At 40.2% G+C, this 21,913-nt stretch overlaps 1 protein-coding gene across 5 annotated transcripts in view; it reads right to left on the bottom strand.

Moving 5' to 3' along the window:
• LOC135259089 (copine-8) overlaps positions 1–12,311 on the bottom strand; it is a 77,334-nt gene extending 65,023 nt beyond the window's left edge. For 4 of the 5 annotated variants that reach the window (XR_010331194.1, XR_010331195.1, XM_064342996.1 and 1 more), the window contains exon 1: positions 12,086–12,311. Coding sequence is in view for 3 of the 5 variants with exons in the window: in XM_064342996.1 (XP_064199066.1) it covers positions 12,086–12,180 (95 nt within the window). In the remaining 2 variants the exon portion in view is untranslated. The remainder of the gene's footprint in view (positions 1–12,085) is intronic. The other variant, XM_064342995.1, reaches the window with a different exon arrangement.
• Positions 12,312–21,913: the final 9,602 nt, after the last annotated feature.

Here is a 21,913-nt window from a genome sequence, read left to right as displayed (position 1 = left end):
GCATTTTTTTCCACCGTGAAACCATTTAGCACTTTCCCGAGTTTTCTCAGGCCCATCCCTACCACACACACACACACAGACACACACGCACACACACTCACACACACATACTCTCATAGACACAATCCCCAGTGGAGATTCAGCTGCCCTGGTAGTTCCACACAGAAGATTGTCCTAATTTGTCCTGACAACGGGGCAGTGCTGTATTTGCCGCAGCATGCAAATGCAAACACACACATAAATATGCATAATACACACTCTGTAATACACACAACCGTGCACACACACATTCTCTCTACATATGTGTTCCCAAATGCACACACACATTTTCTAACATACACATGCACAGATACACATGCACAGCACGCACAACACACGCACACACACACACATTCTCTCTACATATGTGTGCACAAATGCACACACACACACACACACACAACATTTCTAACATACACATGCACAGATACACATGCACAGCACGCACGCACATGCACATACACACGCACACACACACACAGCGTACACAGGAAACAGCCCGGCGCTCTCTCACACGCAGTCCCCGGGAGTGATGTACACAAATCTCTGCCCGTTAGCACCAGGCACAGTGGTGCACTCGCACGAAGCCAGCCCCCCGTCACAAAGGCACAGCGTCCCACTGTTCCTGTGATCTGACACGGTGTGAAAGGCAGCAGAAGCGGCTTCTCTGTGCGGAGCGACAGAAGCCTGCGCTCTCGCTGTGGCACCGAGGCCTTCCTTCCGAGGGACTCCGCTGCCGTCCTGGGCGCGGCACCCGCGCGCACTGGCACAGAGCCCCAGACGGGGAGGGGAACCTGGGTGGAGTGGTGCAGACAACAAAGAGCCCGCTGTCCCTCCCTGACAGGCGGCACATTAGAGTGTGCCACACTGACAACTGATTTCCTCTGGGTGTGTGTGTGAGCATGTATACAGTACATACACATGTGCACACAAGCACGTGCATTTGTATGTGTGAGTGTGTGTGTGTGTGTGTGTGCAGGGCCATATTAAGGATGGAGTGGGGCTTAGGAGGCTCACAGGGCCAAAATTGAGTAATACCGTCAGTTAGCACAGTAGTTAGCTAATTAGCCACCAACTAGCTAATGTTCTAGGTTGTTCATTGTGGCCCATGATGCTTTGTGTTTGTCTAAGATTGGGTCCTAGCCGTGAATGGAGTTGTATGTCAGGAGGATGACCCTAGTGTTGGCAGATTTAAAATCTGTCAGGACTGGACAACATGCATTTAATCATAAACAAAGCCAGGAGCTGTCAGACGGTGAGCTGTCAGATCAGGGAATCACTGACACACAAATTCAACTACCGGTTTCTCCCGTCAATTACTCAGACCGGACATTAAATTGTCCGGTCAGGACAACAAACTGGACATGTAAACAAAAATGTGAAAAACTGACATTCCAGGGTGAAAACTGGGTGTCTGGCAACCCTAGATGGCCCTCGGGCATTCTTCCCTGTTTGTAAAGCTCGTCTGAGGCCAAATAGTTCTGTCTGCTGTACAAAGTCCCTGTTTCCGCATGAGTGCTATTGCAAATCCTCCTGGTCTCTGTCTCTAGTGCATCGCTGCAACAGGAGTTACGCAGCAACTAAGCAGCAAATTGTTGACAAAATGTGAATGGAGTTACGTTGCTTTTTTTGGGGCCAAGTGGTGCAGGGCCCCACACAGGGCCTAGGGCGGTCACCTCGGTGGCACCCCCGTTGAGTGTGTCCTTACATCACAATCGCTACAATAGTAAACTGCCTGTCACTTTTGTTTAGGAAATACGGTTTTGGAACAGACCGCATTATCTGGGCAGACAAAAAGTCGTGGGCAGGGTGAGCACCGCTGATGCAATGACAGGTGGAAGTCATTATTCAACACAATGTCTTGTGGACCTGGAAAAGTTGAAAAATGACAAAACCAAACATCCAGGTGTCACAGCATTTTATTATTTTCCCTGGGCAACCATTGCTGTGCTCAATGCATGAATGTCACATGTAGGGCCAGGCTTTGCTTATGCTATGAACGCATCTGAGTCTGAATGGTTCATACAGAACATAGATTAGTTCATTTATTTATAACTTCAATTTTAAAACTAGCTACGAGCACCCTAACGAGATTGTGTTCCATGTGTCCATAACAGTAGCACATACATACATAGAGCTTTGAACTAAACCCACCTCCTTTCAGACAAACTAAGCATAAAGCCACAAGGCCATCATAGGCACGTCTCATTCTTGTCAGAAAATCTAAACTTGTTATTAATTAAATGACATTTCCTTCTTGGACCTGGGTTTGGCGGCCCTCTGAATATTTAATCATATCAATCGTAAAACTTTATGAAGGACTTCCAGCCTTCCGGTAAACTTCATCAAACCAAGCCTACACTCACTCCTTTCTTTTCAAACATTGAGAGGATTGCTTCTACAGTAACACAACGCCACACATCTGCTGCGTTGCCATGGCATGTATGCAGACAACATGCCCACATCAATCTCAGTACAAATGAAGAGTAATCCTGGCAGGCAGGCAGGCTCACAAATAGCAGCACAGACCCTCATACATGCACAGTCATACACACATGCAAACACACACACATACAAACATACACACACACATTACATATACACACGTGCACACACATATTACATACACACATACAAACGTACACACACACACTTGCACACACACAAACCTCACAATACTCACAAGCTTCCCTTATATGGACTGATGCCTCCAAAGGTTTTATGAATTGGATGTGATTGTGCTTGATCCTGAGATTCATACTGTGAGCCTCTGTTCTGCTGCACTCACACTGTCTTGACTAGGTCTCACTTGGAGGTTTTAAATCAAAGTAAGATAAATGTCCATATACACTCAACTGTTCAAACTGCATGAGACATAAGAAAACAGACGATGGGGGAATTCCATTTCTGTGGGGCTACCCTGCTGATTATTGACTGGCATTACCTGAATATTAACATACATACAGTAAGGACTAAGGACTTTCAAGTTCGCAGATTTATGCATATATTCAGAAGTGCATGCATATGCATAAACACATTCACACAAGATCCCACATGTGCACACTCAGACATACACACACATTAGCAGCGGGTACTCATGGGAGATAAACAGACGTGGATATTTGCTTCTACAGCAGTCTGTCAGCCAGAATCTCCTCATCAAACATGACCTCATTCTCCACACATCCTATATATAAATCTCACTCATTACACTGACCAGAGGATTAGCTTAATCGTCACTTTTTCCTATCAGTCACAACCATACCTGTCCATTTCATTATGCACTGATCTGTTTATAGACAACACATTAAACTACACACCGATCCATGTAAAAATAGCAGGGATAAAATATGAGTCTTTAGACCAAGCGAATGCTAAATAAACAGGCTAAATAAATGTAAGAATGAAATGCTACTGCACTTGAACTGATTTGGCTTCCATAAAGAGAAAAACATGAGAAAATATTGATGGAAGATAGGAACAATATTGATGGAAGATGAAAATGTAAACTTGAGGGTTACCGAAGTTATCCAACTGTGATAGTTAAAAGAGAAAATCAATACCTGAATCAGCCTCAAAGGCAAATGCAGTCAGTCAGCCTGTGGGTTAAAGCTCATCAATAACAGTGCTGCAGATACTGGGGCATCAATATGGTTATCATTACTGATAGATTCATAAGCTAATAGGGCTTTGCAGCCATCCTCTGATAGTAGCCAGGGGTTTCATTAAGAAAGGTCTGCCCTCCAAATATGGCAGCAATAAAGCTACACATCCATCCATATGAGAGTAGGATACATGCACCATTACCCTTAAGGAGCCACCATTTTATCCAGTGGTACCCCTTGCACAGTATTCAACTATGCATTTTAATCGCTATATGTCTATGTCAAGTAAAGGGCACATGATATACTTTGAAGAGATTCAGGGGAACTGGATTTTGAGAGGCTTCAGAAACATGCTGGATAGCAGTGCTGTGAAGTCCCTAGAAGCCTGCAGGTTTGATTCCTGAATTTTATTTATTATCATTTACAGTATCAACCTTTGTTTTATACTGGGTAGGTTGACTGAGCAGTGAGCACGCATGTTCTTTTACAGCAACGCCCTGTTAATGCACCCACCAAGTGGCCTAACCAGAATGTCTCACACATGCTCGGGGAGAACATGCAAACTCAACACAGAAAGGCCCCGGCCAGGATACAAAAGAAATGTCATTACAATGTAATTGCACTCCACAGTAATATACAAAATTAGAATCTCTTCAGTAAATATCCAGCTCTAAAAAACCCCAGCTGGGGGGGTTCATATAGGACCTAATCGTTGCAACTACTAGCGTACAACTGACTGTAACAGAAACATGGCATCCATTTAAAGACTGTTCAGAACAAAATACATGTCAGAAATATGTTATTTAGTTCATGCATCTTTAACTGTTACCATAGTATGTGTCCCTTTACTGTAACATAAAAAACAACAGTACCACACATAATGATGAGAACAGGTCATTCAGCTCGTGGTCTGACAACAGCATTGCATAACCTTAAAATGACCACCTTGCACAGTATTATCGGTGTCATCTTGGTGTCCACTGATAATAGCTTACAGTTCACTTATTAGCATCAGCCAGATGGCATAATTATGGGTAATATGATGGGCCGACGTGATGACAAAAAATAGATGATCCAGAGAGCAACAAATTTGATGCGCTGATGTTGCTGTAAATTAAGTAAATGCGTCATGCCCAAAAAGTAGCCTAGCCACAGTCACCTGACCGCTTTTTGTATTTTTAAACTTTATTTAAACAGGGAGAAAGCAGGGCGGGCACAGATAGAGAAAGGATCACGAAGCAGAAGGTGCCATGACAGGGGGATTCAAACACCCAACCGCACACTTTTTTCCAGTCATCTAGTATTTGTCCGCTTTTTAAAAACTTTATAATACTTTATAAACATCTCATGTCTTGTAAAGATCTCAACAAAGTAACTGTTTCAGGTATCTGCAGTACAAGTTAAGTATGAAGCAAAGCTTCCTTATTCTTAATGCGCATAAAGGAACATACACATCCATGAAGAAAGTGTGAAGCCATGGCAACATAATGTAAATATACATAGTTTCTGCCACAGTGCAAGAATCAATCTGAAGCAGTAGCTAAGCCTAATGAGCCAAGGTGAGCTACCTTCTAACAAGCAAGTGAATAATATTTTCAAGTTAGCTCATTAGATCACTAGCTGGCCAGGCTTGTGTTCAGATAGCAGGTATAGATACATTTGAAGTGTTAAATTAGTCATACAGCAAGTAAAACAGCATTCTAGACGGTTATCAATGAATCTTTCAAGCTAAATCGTAAAGCAATTTGCACTGGTCTTCAGAAGCTAGTTGCTAATTGTATCAGTGTCAAAACAAATGTAAATTAACTTTAATATACTACCATATACAATTTGAACTAGCTTGTCTGATGCACAAAATCATAACCAATCTCTTTGGATAAATTTTTCATCTTTTCAAAAATGAATTTATTCACTGGAGTCAACTTATTGGACTGTGGCAAGCTCAATACCCTGACATGCTGACGAAAAGCCTCCGCTCTAGAGGAGAATCCTACAGTTATGATTTTGACACAGGATGGCAGCATGTTACTGTCTCTCTTGTCAGCACCCCCCCCCCCCCCTTTCTGAAAAAGCCTCAACGATCACAGCGCAGCACAAAACGCAGAGCGTTGTCATGGGTTACCCAACCTTTGGCACCAATAAACCAGCAGGCAACTGCAGTGATGTCACACCTTGCCTTTCAAATCTCTCTGCATGTGCATCTCATACAAATGATTTCGGCGTAGACTGACGTTCTTCTTCTTTTATTCTCTCCTTTCTAGCGAGTGCTCTTTGTGATTTCTGTTGAAGTGTATTGACCTGGTACTCAGCAGGCATGCATTTGGGCTCAATATGTCCAGACACTTTTTTCTGATTTTGGAGGGCCTTAAGGTCAACTATATAGGTAAACCAGTATTTCAATCCCACAGGATTCCAACTCACAATTCAAGTCTTCCATTTTAAATAATTGAAATAATAATAATATAATATAAATAATTTAGAATTTAATTTTGTGTTTAAAACATTTTAAAATGTCCCACTCTTCCCCTCTGCGTCAGCTCAGCCAGGGACGAGCAGCTTTCCATTTCAGAGGAAACCTTCACATTTAGTCAATCAGAAGCAGAGATTCACGTCATGCAAAATAAAAAAACGAGTACTCCATTCAAACTTATAATCAAACTTACAACAGCGCTTGTCTATAATCACATGGCATGTCAGAAGGGTTCTTTTTTCTTCTTTTGAAGACCAGTCAAATTTATTGCAATGTAAAGGAAAGGAACACCTTGAACACAGGAACACAGCTTTCAGAGTGAACAGCGTTGCAAAGTGAAAGGATCAAAAATATCAATCAGCCAAAATTTCAAAACTATCAAAATAGATGTAGGTGTTATGCAATTAAGCTTATTGACATACAGTAACAAATAATTTCCTAGATTTTTGAAAAGACAAGTGTTCTTTGTTCTTAAAACCAATTAATTCCCTTCAGGACAAAACAGTCATTGTGAAACCATTGAATCAGACTTTAGTCAACACCGCTCTCCCAAAGCACACATTAAGGCTGGCACAAATCAAACCAAAACTGAAGCAGGGGAGAGGGAGGCAAACCTAATGCTATTCAGAGGCCGTCCTTCTTGTTTCCCTGAATAAATTCCTCCGTAAAACGCTGTATTCCGACTGTCAGTTACAGGGGCTCAGTGTTGCCCCAGGAGACAGCGGGACCCAGCTGGGGTGAGACCAGCCATGCAACCAGTCCCCAACCCCCCCCCCCCCACCCCCCTGGGTCTCCATCACTGAATAAATGAGGCCTGTCACACACAAGCACCTGACTGATGACTTATTCAATCATCCCTTATAAACAAATGTGACAGGAAGCAGGAGGTCAGGTTTGATTGCTACTGTACAACACTGGTACTGCCAGCTCTCTGCATGGGGGCAGGTTTGGGACTGTGGAACAACCTCACGCTCAAACCTTCCGCATCAGCCTCTGTGCCAATGAAGAATAACGTCTCGGGCATCCCTCCCACACGACCAATCAACTAATCAACCAATAAAGCATCAGCCAAATCACATTTAACTTGATATACGTTGTTTACAAAGGAAATGACAAACAAATTCCCCTTAATACAAATGTAGTGATATAGTGATAGGCTATTCTGTCATTTTAAAGAGGAGCAGTGTTGTTCTGGCAACAGTAAAACAAAAGCCTAGAGATGGAAGAGGCAGTGGGATGTGATCAAACTGCTTCATGTGAGACAGAAAGAAGCATCTTAATGGAGCTTCCTAATATAGTTTTGTAAAGAGCCATTTAAGAGAATTGCTCTCGAAAGGACAACAAACCTCATACACCACGAAGGAAAAAGCAGAAAATCTTCCCTCATTCCCCTAATGGCAACTGAAGATAAACTCTATCCTTGCTGTCATTAGGGGCAATCCACTGCCTTTTTCTGAAGATAATAGAATTGAGCTATCCTGAAAAGAGACTAAGCTTCGCTGCATGTCCACAATTCACGGGCGTATTCAGTGTTAAGATGATTATCAGTGTTATCGCGGTTCTTCTGCCGTTCTTCTGCCTTTCCTCCCCGACCTGTGCAGCTGTAAATTCCCCTCTTTCAGGGGGCGCTCAGAGTGGGGTGTGTCAGTGCTTGGAGAGCACTGGTTAATGGAGCTGTCTGTAACAGTGGGAAATGAACCCCAGGCCCTTTATAAAATCACACTGCGTATCGCGCTGCTCGTCCAATGTCCTGAACACCCTCACCCACGATTTCCATTCTGTTCCTATTTCAAACCAAACCTCTCTCGCAGCCCTAAAATATGAATTCAAGACTGGCACATAGATGGGGGGGGGGGGGGTCCAATTTCTTATTTAACCCCAAATTAACATTCATACATTAAAACCTTTAGTGCTACTTTCCATGGGAGAGAAAATGTTTATTCATTAAGGCTACTACTGTTTCACTATGTGAAACCAGTGGACATTTTTATGCAGATGATGCCTCCTAAAAGCAGGATACCAGAAATCACCTGATCACATTTTTGCAAAAAAAAAAAAAAAAGAGGGGTAGGGACTGGTGCCTCCTTTTCATATAATGAGGTCAGGTGTGTTGCAGGTGTTAAACTGTTACCCTTGTCATCTGTGCCACGAGATACTATCACTTCCTCAAGAACAAAGCCCTCCAGGTAAGGGAAGGAGCATAACTCCTGATCTGGCTCTTGGGGTGACGCTGGCTTCTGTGGCAGACAGTAATGTGCTTACCCATGCCTCTGAGCTGCACTAAATTTATACATCTTTTGAACACACTGACTTGAACCTCTGGAATCCTAAAAATGGCATCACTGAGGCTTAGAATGCTCTTCTATAGGTTGTAGAAAAACGCTGCCTCACTTCCTGAGGGACCTGGCAGCCTGTCTACAATTAAAAATCTGGACTGGGTGCTTTCCACCAGATAACTGTCAATAAGAGGGTTCCTTCCAGTGTGTTGTAGTGAATACAACAAGTGCATAAGACAATTACATTATCAGGAATGGCAGTTCTTCTTCCCTCTCTGGGCTACAGGGTTTTTCTGAAAGGGCAAACTGCCAGACAGATGGTGATGGCTTTTTTACAGGAGGAAACAGAATGGTTTCTCAAATTTCGTGCCAGTAAACATCTTCGCTGCTACACCCATAAATGTTATTCACAGGGGCAAGTGGGAGTGAAATGCTAACACGACCCGATGAATTTTTAATCTACAGTCTGAAAAGCACAAAGTGGGAAAACAAATAAATACATCTTTAATACATTTCCTTCAAAAACCGCCTGTGAATTATTTATGACGGAGTCGGAGAAACACCTTGGTCTGGTCACTGCGTTTTAGCTAAAGGTGACTCAATGAGCCGTGAACAGGTTTATTCTGCGATCTGCAGCAGGATGATGTAGCCAATACATTTGCCACTCATATCTATTACAGAGCCAGTTTGCAGTTTTATTTCACTCTTCCTTTCCAGTACTTTTATACCACAGTAATCTGTAACTGCAATTCATGGCCTAAAAAAAGAGTATGAAAATTTGAAGACAAAATAATTGTGAACTATCCTTATGTGTTTATGCAGCTGTCATGCTCCAGTACCTTATTCCCTCCCTCTGTTGGCATCTTGCTGTTGCCATGGTCCCTGGGTTATTGATTTGGGATGACAGCCAACATGCCAAATCAATTATGTCAAAGTGTCTTCAATAACTCAACCCTCAAAGAAGCCAATCGGTTGATTTGAGATACATTTTTCATTTGCCGTACACCCTATAAAAACAGTCTGGATTAAACATTCAAACACAATTTTGATTAACTTATCAACACTTGCAAGGAAACCAGCAACGAAAACAGTCAGTGGGAGCACTAAATGCTGGCACTGACGTACCAGGCCCTGAAAGGACAGCCATTAAGGCTACCTTGGACAGGAATAAGGGAAAGCAGGGCATAACAAGCCTCCTGCAGCTGCACAAATTAGCATCAAAGAAGTCACATGATCTGCACGCCACGTTTTCACATCCCAATTCAGAAATTGTTCCTTTTTGGGCAATTTCCTTATGAAAGGAGCAATTTTCCAGCCACAGCAATTCACCACAAGACAAGAGGCGACAGTACAATGGCAGTACAGTAGCACAATAATCACATGGGTGTGCCAATGGTGCAATACCGAAAATGCGTACTGCAGATACAGAATAAGTAAGGTTACAGGATGCTTGGATAGCATGCTAGACTAATGTTATTATACAGATAATTCTATAATAACATGTAGTATCTCACAGCCTAAATTAATTCAGTGACCCCCAACTCCTTATTTAGCCAAGCTGTAGTTTTTGGGAACATAGGAAGTATAGTTGGCTTGCGGATGTGTTTGGTGAGGGGGAGTCACGGGGTAATCCTGTTATTGGGGTTGTTGCAGTATGACAGTGTGGACTGGACACTGTATCCTGTGGGCTGACTCTAGTGTCATCGAGCAGTGGGAGGGTTCCAGTCAGGCTGTCTCTTCATGCTCCACAGTGACACCCACTGGCTGGCCGGGTGCCTGTAAGTCCACCAGTTAAGCTGCACACTAAGTGTCTTCCTCTGATTCATTTTTGTGTGAGCCTGACTTGTGAAGTGCAGTGTGATAAGAAGCAGTGGATGACATGTGCTTTGGAGCATTCCAAATTGGGGAGAACAGAGGGGAAGCAACAAAAACTGTCGCCATAAAATATGTAACCCGATTGCAAATACTTTCAGCAAATATGAAAGACACATCAAACTGTACCCATTGGTAAGACACGCCTGACTGTAACCATGGTGACCCTATACCCCTCTGTCTCTTGTAGTCCAAGGACTGTTACCATGGGGACCTTAACCCCCTGTGGGACAAAACTCTTGGTAACTATGGTGATCATTTTTCTTTGTCAAAGGTAGACCCCTGAATACCGCCACAGTTCCTCCATACATCTATGCCTCTCTCCTGTGTGCCTCCCTAACCAAGAATACATAGGCTGGCCATTCCTTATATCACAGTATTCACAGAGGGCCTTAAAATCCAATTATTTTGTAATACCAACATTCTTGATAACATCTGCATCTATTCTCCTCAAGCTAAACTTAGACAGAGAATATTCTGTTTTACCATGGAGTAGGGTAAGTATCAATAGGTACCTTATCCTTTCACCAAATGGCTACAGCGTCACAGCATGCATTCAGGTATTCAATGCAGTGTAAAGTATCTTTACATTCCTTTATGCATGACTAGAACTTCAGAAACAATATCGTTTTTTAACTGTTAAATTTTGTTAAAGAATATAAATACTATTCGTGTTAAACGATTCCTCTTGCGTACCAGCCAACCTGTGGGCCATCACCTCGCGCTGGTTGTAGGGATCTCCGCAAGGATGGGAGGGAGGGGGGGGGGGGGGGGCTCTGATGGTGAGCTAGGCGGTTATGCAACCCGGAGACAGCTGCCTGCTCGCGAGCCGCCTTGGACCGGGAGACACATCTCCCCAGGGAGATGGGGTTAAAACACGCATGAATCATTCCAACCTTCGCATTTCTTCCCATTTACTGTCAGAACACATAAAGCAACCAATTACGTGTGCTCCGTGGCTCTGTCACTGAGGGGAAATGCATTCAAATTAAGAGAGTCAGCCCCCACAAAGGCAGTCCAAACACATTTGAAAAATCGCTATTTGAAATTCCCCAAAGTAGCTTAATAAACACAGACACTCCATTTATGCTAAAGAGCAAGATGTATTTAATTAATGAATTATTTTCCACAGTCAAGAGAAATATAGGTTGTTCGGGCACTCGGTGAGCTCCATAATTGAACTTGCATATGAAAATCTCCTTTGTAGTAGTAACTACCCTGCAGTCTGTGTTCGTGTGTGTGCGCGCGTCATAATTTAGTATTCACTTAAAAATAGCCTAGCCTAAAACAGTAAAAAATAAAAATAAAATAAAAAGTAAATAAAAAGCAAAATACTAAAGATGACCCTGCAAAATGCTGTAACCGAATCATTTTAAATGACTGGCCAATTCAGTGAATTTAAAGGCAAATATGAACCATCCATGTAAACATGCTGGGCTGCATCACCCATAATGCTGCTTACAAGTTTGGAAATGGTCGGTCAACTTCTAAATAATACAGACAAACACGCAAGTAATAACGGTTCCAAATCAAGCGTGAAGATACTTCGGACAACTGAGCACTTGAAGTGGAATTTTAAAAAAATAATAAAATAAAAAAACATATTCCATCTATGTGCATTTTTACTTTCACGTTGCCTGTGGCATTATATTTTCAAACATTTAGGCTACTGGACCACAAGTTTTGGAATAGTTTCTGGACAACTTGGTTACTGCTGAATAGTGAATCTACATACAACAGAAATGCTGCAGGAACTCGCTCGCACGGAGGAATTTCGTGACAGCGGAAGCCCAAAATAGGACGAATAAAGTCATTTCCCTTACCTGCATGACACCGTGATTTCAACTTTGGTGGCAGGGATATTGGCGTTCAGCGGGTCGAAATCTCCTATGGAGGCCATGTTCAGGAAGCTGTTCATTGCTGAAATATTTTTGTCCAATCCCCTAAGACGAAGATTTGAGAAACTACACGGCGTTGAAGTACTGATGCATGTGAGCGAGGGAGGATAAGCTCCGGCGCTGGATGGAACAGAGGAGTGATGTCACATCATAACAAAACCTCGCGTCACCGCCGCGCGCTGCTTGGACGAAGGTATGGTAAAACGGGAAATTCTTCTAAACATTCATTGGAGATTTCGGAGCAGGAAGGAGAAGCCAAGAGAACTGATAAGATGTTTAACGCTAAGTGTGCCTATTATTGGGGGTCCAAGCAGCCAAGCTGGTGGACCCTATTGTATCTGTTAGGATTATTAGGGGTCCAAGCAGCGAAGCTGGTGGAACCCTATTGTATCTGTTAGGATTATTATTATTATTATGGGTCCAAGCAGCGAAACTGGTGGACCCCTATTGTATCTGTTAGGATTTTATTTTATTTTTTCTTTTCTTTTTCTCTCCGCTAAAAGTGTCTGAGGCTCAGCAACCATAAGTCCTAGAGCAACCAAATTTGGTAGGTGCGTTCCTATGGCCCCCTACTACTCAGGCACTACAAATTACCTATGTTGGCCAGATGGTGGCGCTATAACAAAGGGTCATGCGTAAAAGGCCATAACTCCCACACCATAAGTTAGATCAACACAAAACTTCATTGACCTATGCATCTGAACGAGCTCTACAACTTTGCTATTGGGACCTATGTGCGCCATATTGTTTGGCTGCAATTTTGACTTTTTAGTCTTTGAATCTGTCATTGTGCTGAGAAATAACTAAACCATTTTATTTATAGGTTTTGAGTTTCTGTGCAAACGCGCGAAAACACGCTGGTATAATAAAACAATGACGGTAATACATATATAGTTCGCTTCGTTCCGTTGCTACCATAACATAACAATTACTAATATTGAATATAAACAAAAGACCCAATTTACTGTGGGGTAGCACACGATGCACCTAACGAAACGTTGTCAACGATTTTGATAATTTCTTGGAGAGTACTATTATTATTGAGGACTTCGGGGCATATACGTTATTTTTTTAATTGAGTGTCTTTAAATAGGTTAGTGGTATTATATAATGTGGATATTTCACACTGTAATGTAAGCGTTAGTGTAATCGTTTTTGTGATGCATGCAACAGTGACGACGAGAGTTTTGGAACATTGCTAAAACGTGTTGGACGGTTGAAAATTCTTTTCATATCATCCCATCCCCATCCGTCATTTTGCTGAGAAATAACTAAACCATTTTTATTGATAGTAGGCCTATTTGAGTTTCTCTGCAAACACGGGAAAACATGCTGGTATATGTTTATAAAACAATGACGGTAAATATAGCCTATACATATATATAGTCAATATAAAACAATGACGGTAAATATAGCATATACATATATATAGTCCGCTTTGTTAGGTTGCTACCATAATATAACAAAATTTCTTGTGTCTACAGCTGCAGTTTCTCGCTGCAATTACTAATATTGAATATAAACAAAAGACGCAATTTATGCTGTAGTCTGCCAATGTCGAATTAAATAATAAGGAAGGCTACTCTGCACGCAGCTCGCAGGTAGCAGGGATGGCGAGTTGATATTTCGTTTTTTGTTTCGTTTTTTTTCAATGTCGAATTTATTATTTGAAATATGTGTTATTACTCTATCTGTCTCTGAGGCGTTCTGAAGTGTGCATTATCTGCTGAACTGGGCAATGGATTGGAATATGTGTCTGTGTTGCACGGTATTCCGAAACTTCAGAACTTTTTCGGTACTTAAAAAAAAAGAAAGAAACGGTTGGGTATTAGAATTTTCCGACGTTCGGTAGTTTTGTGTCAAATGCAAAAGCCAGGGAAATGTGTCTCCCACATTTCTGATTGAGATGATGAAAAGTGTAATTTGTCAGAATCTTCGCTAGATGGCAAGTGAGGTGACGTTGCGCTTGTGCACTCACTCGTTGATACAGCGTAAGCTTCGACTCACTTCACTTCGGTAGCAGTAGGTGTTCTAATTTGGAAATATTTTATTATAGGAAGATGCTGTATTGTTATTAAAGTATGCTGTTTTTAGATCTATTTAAAAGTGAAAGACCTGTTCAAAGATTATTTAGTTTACAACTGTTTAATTTTTGAAATATATTTAATATATTTTTCTATTGTTTTAATGTTGTAACACTATAGGCCTATGCTTATTGAACAGGCTTCAACTTAAAGGTTGTTAATAAACCAGGTTTTTAATAAACCGTGAATTCGAAAATGAGGTCAACCCTTGTGGACATTACGTTTCTGATCTATTAAGGTAATTTCAGTATCGTTAGGTATCAGTTAGGTACCAAGTATTTAATCAGTATCGTTTCAGTATCGAGTATCGTGATACTAAACCTGGTATCGGTATGAAAGTCAAAATTTTGGTATCGTGACAACACTAGTGTGACGCCCTTTTTAGTTGCGGCATGGAAGCGCTGCAGCTGTACATACACATCGGGCCATCTAAGTGTTACGACATAGTAAAGGCCTTTACGGGAAGCAGCCAGGACACATCCATGGCGATGCAACTAAGTCATCCGACAGCGTCTCTTAGCACAAAATTGGCCATAAGTCATCAATATTTTATACAATCATCATGATATTCAGTAGATATGTTGGGTGAAGGTATATGATCATGAGGACAAAGCCATTTTAGTAAAATAATTTTATTATGATAATTGTGCATAATAATAATATAACAACAACAAGAACAATAATAATAATACATTAATTTAAGAGTAAATCATTAGTATGATTTTCTTATTTTACGCCTGAATAATATAACAATCTGGAAAGCATATGCAAATCTTTCTTATAATGTTTATTTGCCTCTTAACACTTCATGTACTGTCACTTAAGCATACAGTATTTGGCTATTTGAACTGCTATTATTATAACAGCCTGTGCAAAAATACAGAAATCATCCTGAATTAATATACAATGCATTTATGGTATGGAAAATGAACGTCTTCTCTTTTCATGTAACATACATAAATATTATGCTTTATGGGGAGGAACTGCTAAAGCTTTGTTAAATGTTTGTTAAGTTTAAACAAATGTAAAACAGTTCTTTCACATTCCACAAACCATTCAGCAGACCTTCATCTCGCAGCCTATCATTAGCAAGATGGCACATACTGATGACACATTTAAAGGCTACATTCTCCAGAGGTGTAATCACAAAACAATATGATGTGAGTTTACCTTGAGAAGTGATGAGAAATACATTCTGGCAGCGTATTGTCGGTACAGTAATTTTACACCTCTTTGTGCAATAGTAGTGAACAAGGAGGCAAGCTGGCACCACAGCAGGGTGATGCACTCATATTTTCCCTGGTTTTTCATATTGTGTGTGATCAGAGAGCATTGTGGATTGGCAGTTCTCATTTTCTAATTTAAATATCTCTGTAATGGCTGAAAATATGCAGCTGAGATTTAGAATCTGTATTATACATCCTCTGTTTGTATTAGTTTTGGAAAATCAGATTATGCCCTTTTCACTGTCACTGAGATCTGTCCAGGTGTGCTTGTGCACTTATTATATTGTTGAATAAAAACTTCCAATGTAATGTGTTCCATAATGTTTGGGACAAAGATGTATTGCTTTTGGATTTGGCTCTGTACTCCACAACTATTAAATATGTAATCAAGCAATGTGCTTGTGGATAAAATGTAGATTCTCAGCTTTTATTTAAGGGCATTTTATACATTTTGGTTTCACCACGTAGAAATTACAGCAATTTTCATAAATAGGCCCCCCATTTGAGAGCACCATAATGTTCAGAACAAATGGCTTCACAAGTGTTTCTGATTAGTCAGATATGTTCCATTGTTCCCTTAGTGCAGGCAGAAGAAAGAGCACTGGTGAGCCCAGTAATCACAAAGGGCCAGGTAGGCCAAGAAAAACCTCTACAATTGATGGCTGCAGAATTCTCACCATAATGAAGAAAAACCCCAGACACCTGTCCGACAGATTAGAAACATTCTTCATGAGGCAGGTTTGTATGTGTCGGTGACTACTATCTGCAGAAGACTTCACAAATAGAACTACAGAGGCTGCACTACCAAGATACACATTGACTGTGTCCAAAGAGTGTACTACATCAAGATTTGGTCCATAATCAGGGTTATGAAAGAACAGATTTTAACCATGAAGGAATTCCATCAGATTAATGACCTGGTGCACATATCAGCGTTATACCACTATGCTTTATTTGTGAATGTGTCATGAGTATATGCCCACATATGACTTTCCATCCTTAAAGATTTTTGTTGATGTAATTTAATTTTCATGTACTACATTCATATTCGAGACAAAACTCATATTGTGCTCTTTGCATTCTGTATAGTTACTATAAATTAACTCAGATTGTCATATCCTTACATCAAACAGATAATATCAGATAAAAATGTTAACCCCCCAAACTGGCAGCCATTTTGGAACATCGTTAGAATTATTATCTGTTAAACTATGCATGATACCATATTTAAAATTTAAATTTATGTATAGTATGCAATGACTTCCTGAAGGAAAAAAGTATGTGGAAACATAAGCCAGTAAAACAATCTTAAATCCAGCTTTATATGGCTGTATGAAGTTGTATGTATGTCACACCAACCTATAATTAACAAAAATAATAATTATGTGATTATTTAATTTGATTTAATCATCAATAATTGGACTTGATTTAATCATTGTAAACCAAAATATTACATGGATTTGTAATGTTTTGTCTTATCTCTTACTAATATTGTAAATACAGTTTAAAAAAATGTTTTTAAAGCTAATGCAAAATGTGTAGTTTATGCTTCTTTTTATAAAGAGAATGGAAATGACCTGGTTTAAAAATAATTTTACCAGGTTGTGAAATATGTTTTAATAATTTAGTGCACTGATCAAATTGAATCAAATTGGAACAAGAACATTACCACCTACTTCTGATAATAGCAATATAAATTGTCTTAATTGTCTGCTCAGACAAAGAGGCTGGGAAAGAGAATTCGACAGGAATGAAGAGAGGTCTTTCCTCTGTAAAGATCCCTCTTTGAATTGGAGTTGAAATTTATTGCTTACATTTAACTGATATGTAGCAATGTTCGAGGAAGACACAAATAAGCATTTACTAATACTTGAACTTAGTTATAAATCATGATGAATTAATGCATAAATCTTGATGAATGATGGACTAGGACTAATGCATAACCCATCAAAAACTAATGAAGCAGCCAACAGAAAGAAAATTAAGAAGCAGAGTCATAAATTAATGATTATATAGATTCCCTGTTAACATTTGGTATTAATTTCTACTATGAGTTGCATAGTATACAATGCGTTAATTATCTATAATGCATTAATTAACAGTCTGTTGTATACATAATCAAATGGACTATGAGGGATGAGGGATGGCAAATAGTGAATACTGGGTGGGAGGGGAGTTCCATAGCTTCACTATTCCATAGCAGCTATGCCAGCTGTTTGCTAAGGTATGGCAGCTGCCAAAGGCTACCCAATTGACGCCTATGGACGGATCCCCGTTTGATTAAATGAATCAACTTTGCATTAGGGCATGGGATTCAAGAACTGGTACTGCCACTGCTATGTGCAGCCCTGGTATGATGGCACCTACCATCGGCATGAGTGAGGCTAGCTGTTCCCGGCAAACCCATTTAGCATATAGGAGGGTGCCTGCCCAACTTCCAACCATGTGTTACAGTGTCAGTGTCTCTGTGCCTTCATTAGGGTTAGGGTAGGCCAAGACTGAACTCCACCTTCCTGTTATTTGGAAATACTGTATTTAGGTCAACCTACATTGTCCTGATATTGAGCTGTGTAGTTAACACAAGGTAATGCCAAGTGTTTACCAATAACCGACTGGACGAAGTTTTGGTTTATACCTTTTAGTTCAAACCACACACCTCATTTAATTAGGTGTACTATTAATAATGCATTCATTAACAGTAGTAATTAACTCCAAATGTTAACAGGGAGAATTTTTAATGATTATTCACATGTATGTGACTTGGTTGCTTAGGTAGACACTTCATTAGTTCTTGATGTGTTAAGCATTAGTCCATGTCTTCATTCATCATGATTTATGCATTAGTTTAAGCATTAGTTAATGCTTATTTGAGTACCATTTTCTAATATAATTTGTATGCCTATAGCTTTGTGGATTGAGCGAAATTCAATCTCTGCCTAGAAGAGTGTTTCTAACGCACATTTGTAAAAATGTAAATGTGAAATGAAGTACATTTTTCATTTAGCCCTGAAGACCTATCTTTTGACAGGCTACTGGCATGCATCACACCTGATCCAACTCATCTTTTATTCTGTGCATTTATCCCCTGGAGTGCCCTCCAAATATAGCTCCAGCTCCGCTGTCTGTTGCCATTGTACATAAAAGCCAGATCACATATGCCACCGCAGCATGCTGTCCCATCCAATTGGAAAAGCAGAGATCAAAGCAACAGCAGCCAATCAGGACTTTGTGGAATGCTGTCTATAGGTGTAACAATTAGAGCAAATTGTATCATTGTGATTCACAGGTTTTAACCAATCAGATCAGTTAAAACTGCCCCTACATGGCCATCACTATTTTAAACATAAGGTAAATTGTAAAAAATGATATATATGCATGTTGTTATTTGGGGACAGAGATGGGTATTGCTTCGACATAAAAAGCTGTGTAATGTGTGCATAAGTGTGCCTTGGGGCGTGCTCTAAAATATAAAGTCACATGAATTAATAAGGGTACCTAGCAGGGAAGCTTTGTGACTAACCACAACCAAGGAATTTTAGAGCAGACTGGGATAATCCTCAGACAGTTTAGGGGCTACCACTTTTCAGTGATGTGGCTGTTTCACAGCGGAGTAGCACAGGAGGCTGTGGCTCAGGTTCCTCAGAGGTTCGCTGTGCTGTCCTGTGTCCTGCATCCAGCCTACCCCTAACTCTCTTGAAACCACCCTCGGAAATGCCCCCTCCGGCTCTGATTGGTAGGACTCACACAAGTGATTCTGGTTGTGCTCCCCTGCCCCCCCCTCCAGACCTCACTCCTGTCCAAGCTCCGGGCTCTGACAGAAATACAGAAGCGGGTGCGATACAACCCTAAGTCGCCTTCCCAAGACAGCTTTCAGCATTCTGTTACAACAGTCCTGTCCAGTCATTCTACAAAATGTAGTAGAATTCACTTTTTTAAGGCTTTTCTTGGTGTTCAATGACAAACTTTTCATGGTACATACAGAGCGATCTTCTCTATAATTACCCCTGCGCTTTTCCTCCTCTGTATGTGACTATGATGAAAATCAAGGTCAAGATGAAGAAAGGCTGGAAAATGAGGCAAACAAGTAAATAGATTGCACTTCACAGAGCAGAGTGAGACAGATTCTACTGATTTAAAAGGACATTTGCTTATCATCCGTGTCTATACAGAAGTGCCACATTTCTGACAGATGTGCCAAATTTCTGACCTTACATGCCAATTATTTCATTAATTCATGTAATTTAACTGTTCATCTGCTTTCATAAACTCACAGTGTGATCCTGAGAAAACAAACCTAATCTGATCAAATCAATGGGATGGGATTGTTCATGTGAACAGATGTGTTCTGTTCAAAGATAGATTTAAAGATACTGATCAATGAAACAGCCCTCTGAAATGGCTAGACCGGGCTCTGGTTCTTTGTGAAGCTAGAACTGATGACCCCATTGGTCTTTAAAATTTGGTCTCGAATGTTTGAGGGAACTTACCACACACACTTTTTCCCCATTGACCCATATAGACTAGATTTACAAGTCACAGACGTGTATTCATATTTATAAATTAAAGAAAAAAGAAAAGGAAAAAAACACTCTCTGGGCTGCCACCATAGCTGTGTGGAGTCACGTGTGGGAAAATAAGAAACAAAGCCCAGAAGCACAAAGGTTTCATTTCCTGTGACACACTGAAATTCTGGCACTACTTCCACTGCTGTTTATATCACTATCCCTTGTGAATTCATTTCTCCTATCTGTCAATTAGTGTTGTGTACTTTAACACATGCCACAGCAGTAAGTGGTGAGTGGTGTCCTCTCTCCCCAGCGAAACACCCAAGAGAGTTTGAACATGGTTCAGAAAGTCCATTAGCACAAAACACATCTTAAAGCATGCTATAATATTAAATATTGATTTGTAGGTTTTGTGGAAGTATTCCATAATGTCCAAACCCACTGGCTAGTGTTTATCCACCACTGTCTTTCTGCCAAACTCATTTAATGTTTTTTTTTTTTTTTTTTTTTTTTTAAAGCTGAAAGGTTTTACAGAACACATTTCAATATTTTCATTACATCACTCCAGAGACAGTCCTTCATTAACTCAATAAAGACAAAAAGAATCCTAATCCTCGCTTAATTAAAGGGACAATACAGGTTCCGCATGTATTTATGCGACCACAACTGCAGTTGCACCCTGGGTACACGAGACAACACAGAGATGCATATAATGCATTGATATACTGTACAAACGTAGTATATTGACTTTACTATTTTCCCATCAGCTTACGTATATACAGATATATGTAGTTACTTTTATTTAATTACATAGGTGAACTGAAAACTTTACAACCAGGGAAAATAAATTTGTTTATAATGAATCTTGAAATTCCTCAGTGTGCGAACTTATTGAAGCCAGTGGCATTGCTGTACTAAGTATGACTGCATACTACCATCTAGTGGTAATAAGTATACAGGGCCCATACAGTGTGGTCCGTAAGTATTTGGACAGTGACACAGTTTTTGTTGTTTTGGCTCTGTATTCCAGCACAGTGGATTTGATATGAAACGAGGAATGTGAGCTTAAAGTGCTAACCATCAGCATTTTTGTGATCATAATGGCAGTCCCTCTGCACACAAGACATTAGCAAGCACATAAACACATATAGCCAGGTCCTAATTTACTGGCACCCTTGATGAAAAGTAGGGAAAAAGCTGCATTAAAAAAAACAGATAATGAGCTAAATTTTAAGCTCAAACATATGGGAAAACTATATATGTATTCTAACATAATTATTCTATTGAAACAACTTTTTGGGTAATACTACAAATAACAGGTGTCAAAGTTATACACATCCAAAAGATTCCTTTAAATAAAATCAGTTAAAACTGTACTCACTGTTCTCTTTTCAGGTCTTAAGGAATTGAACTGTGGCCTTCCATTCACTTCCTGTTTCATTAGGGTTTAAAAATGATAAATGGCAATAGAGCACGGATTCAGCAAATGTGCACAAAGACATATATTGACAGTGCATCATAAGTGACATTGTGCATTGTTAATTTATTAACATTTCAAGGTTAAAATCCCTGAATATGCCTTTTAACAGATTGCAACTCATTTATCAACTGTTTACAGAGTCTGAACAGCCACTTTGTTATCACTCTAAACCTACACTGTGCACAAAGAACAGGTTTATGGTAAAGTTCTCTCATAGAACTTTATCTCTCATAGGTCTTTTCAACAGAAATGCATAAGGACTTAACGTATACAAATTTACAGATATGTGGTCTGTTCAATTTGTCAGGTAGGACAGTCATAAACAAGTCTGCAGCCTGTCCAGCAGAGGGCATAGTTTAGCACAGGATACAAGTGTTCAGCAGTGACTCTTCAATTAGCCACTAGCTCTAGCATTTAAAATGCCAGTTGTTACTACTTTGTTTGCTCTTGCTTCTTCC

This window comes from Anguilla rostrata, chromosome 7 (genome assembly GCF_018555375.3).
Source record: "Anguilla rostrata isolate EN2019 chromosome 7, ASM1855537v3, whole genome shotgun sequence".
Taxonomy (NCBI): Eukaryota; Metazoa; Chordata; class Actinopteri; order Anguilliformes; family Anguillidae; genus Anguilla; species Anguilla rostrata.
This window is presented reverse-complemented; position numbering and strand designations above follow the sequence as displayed.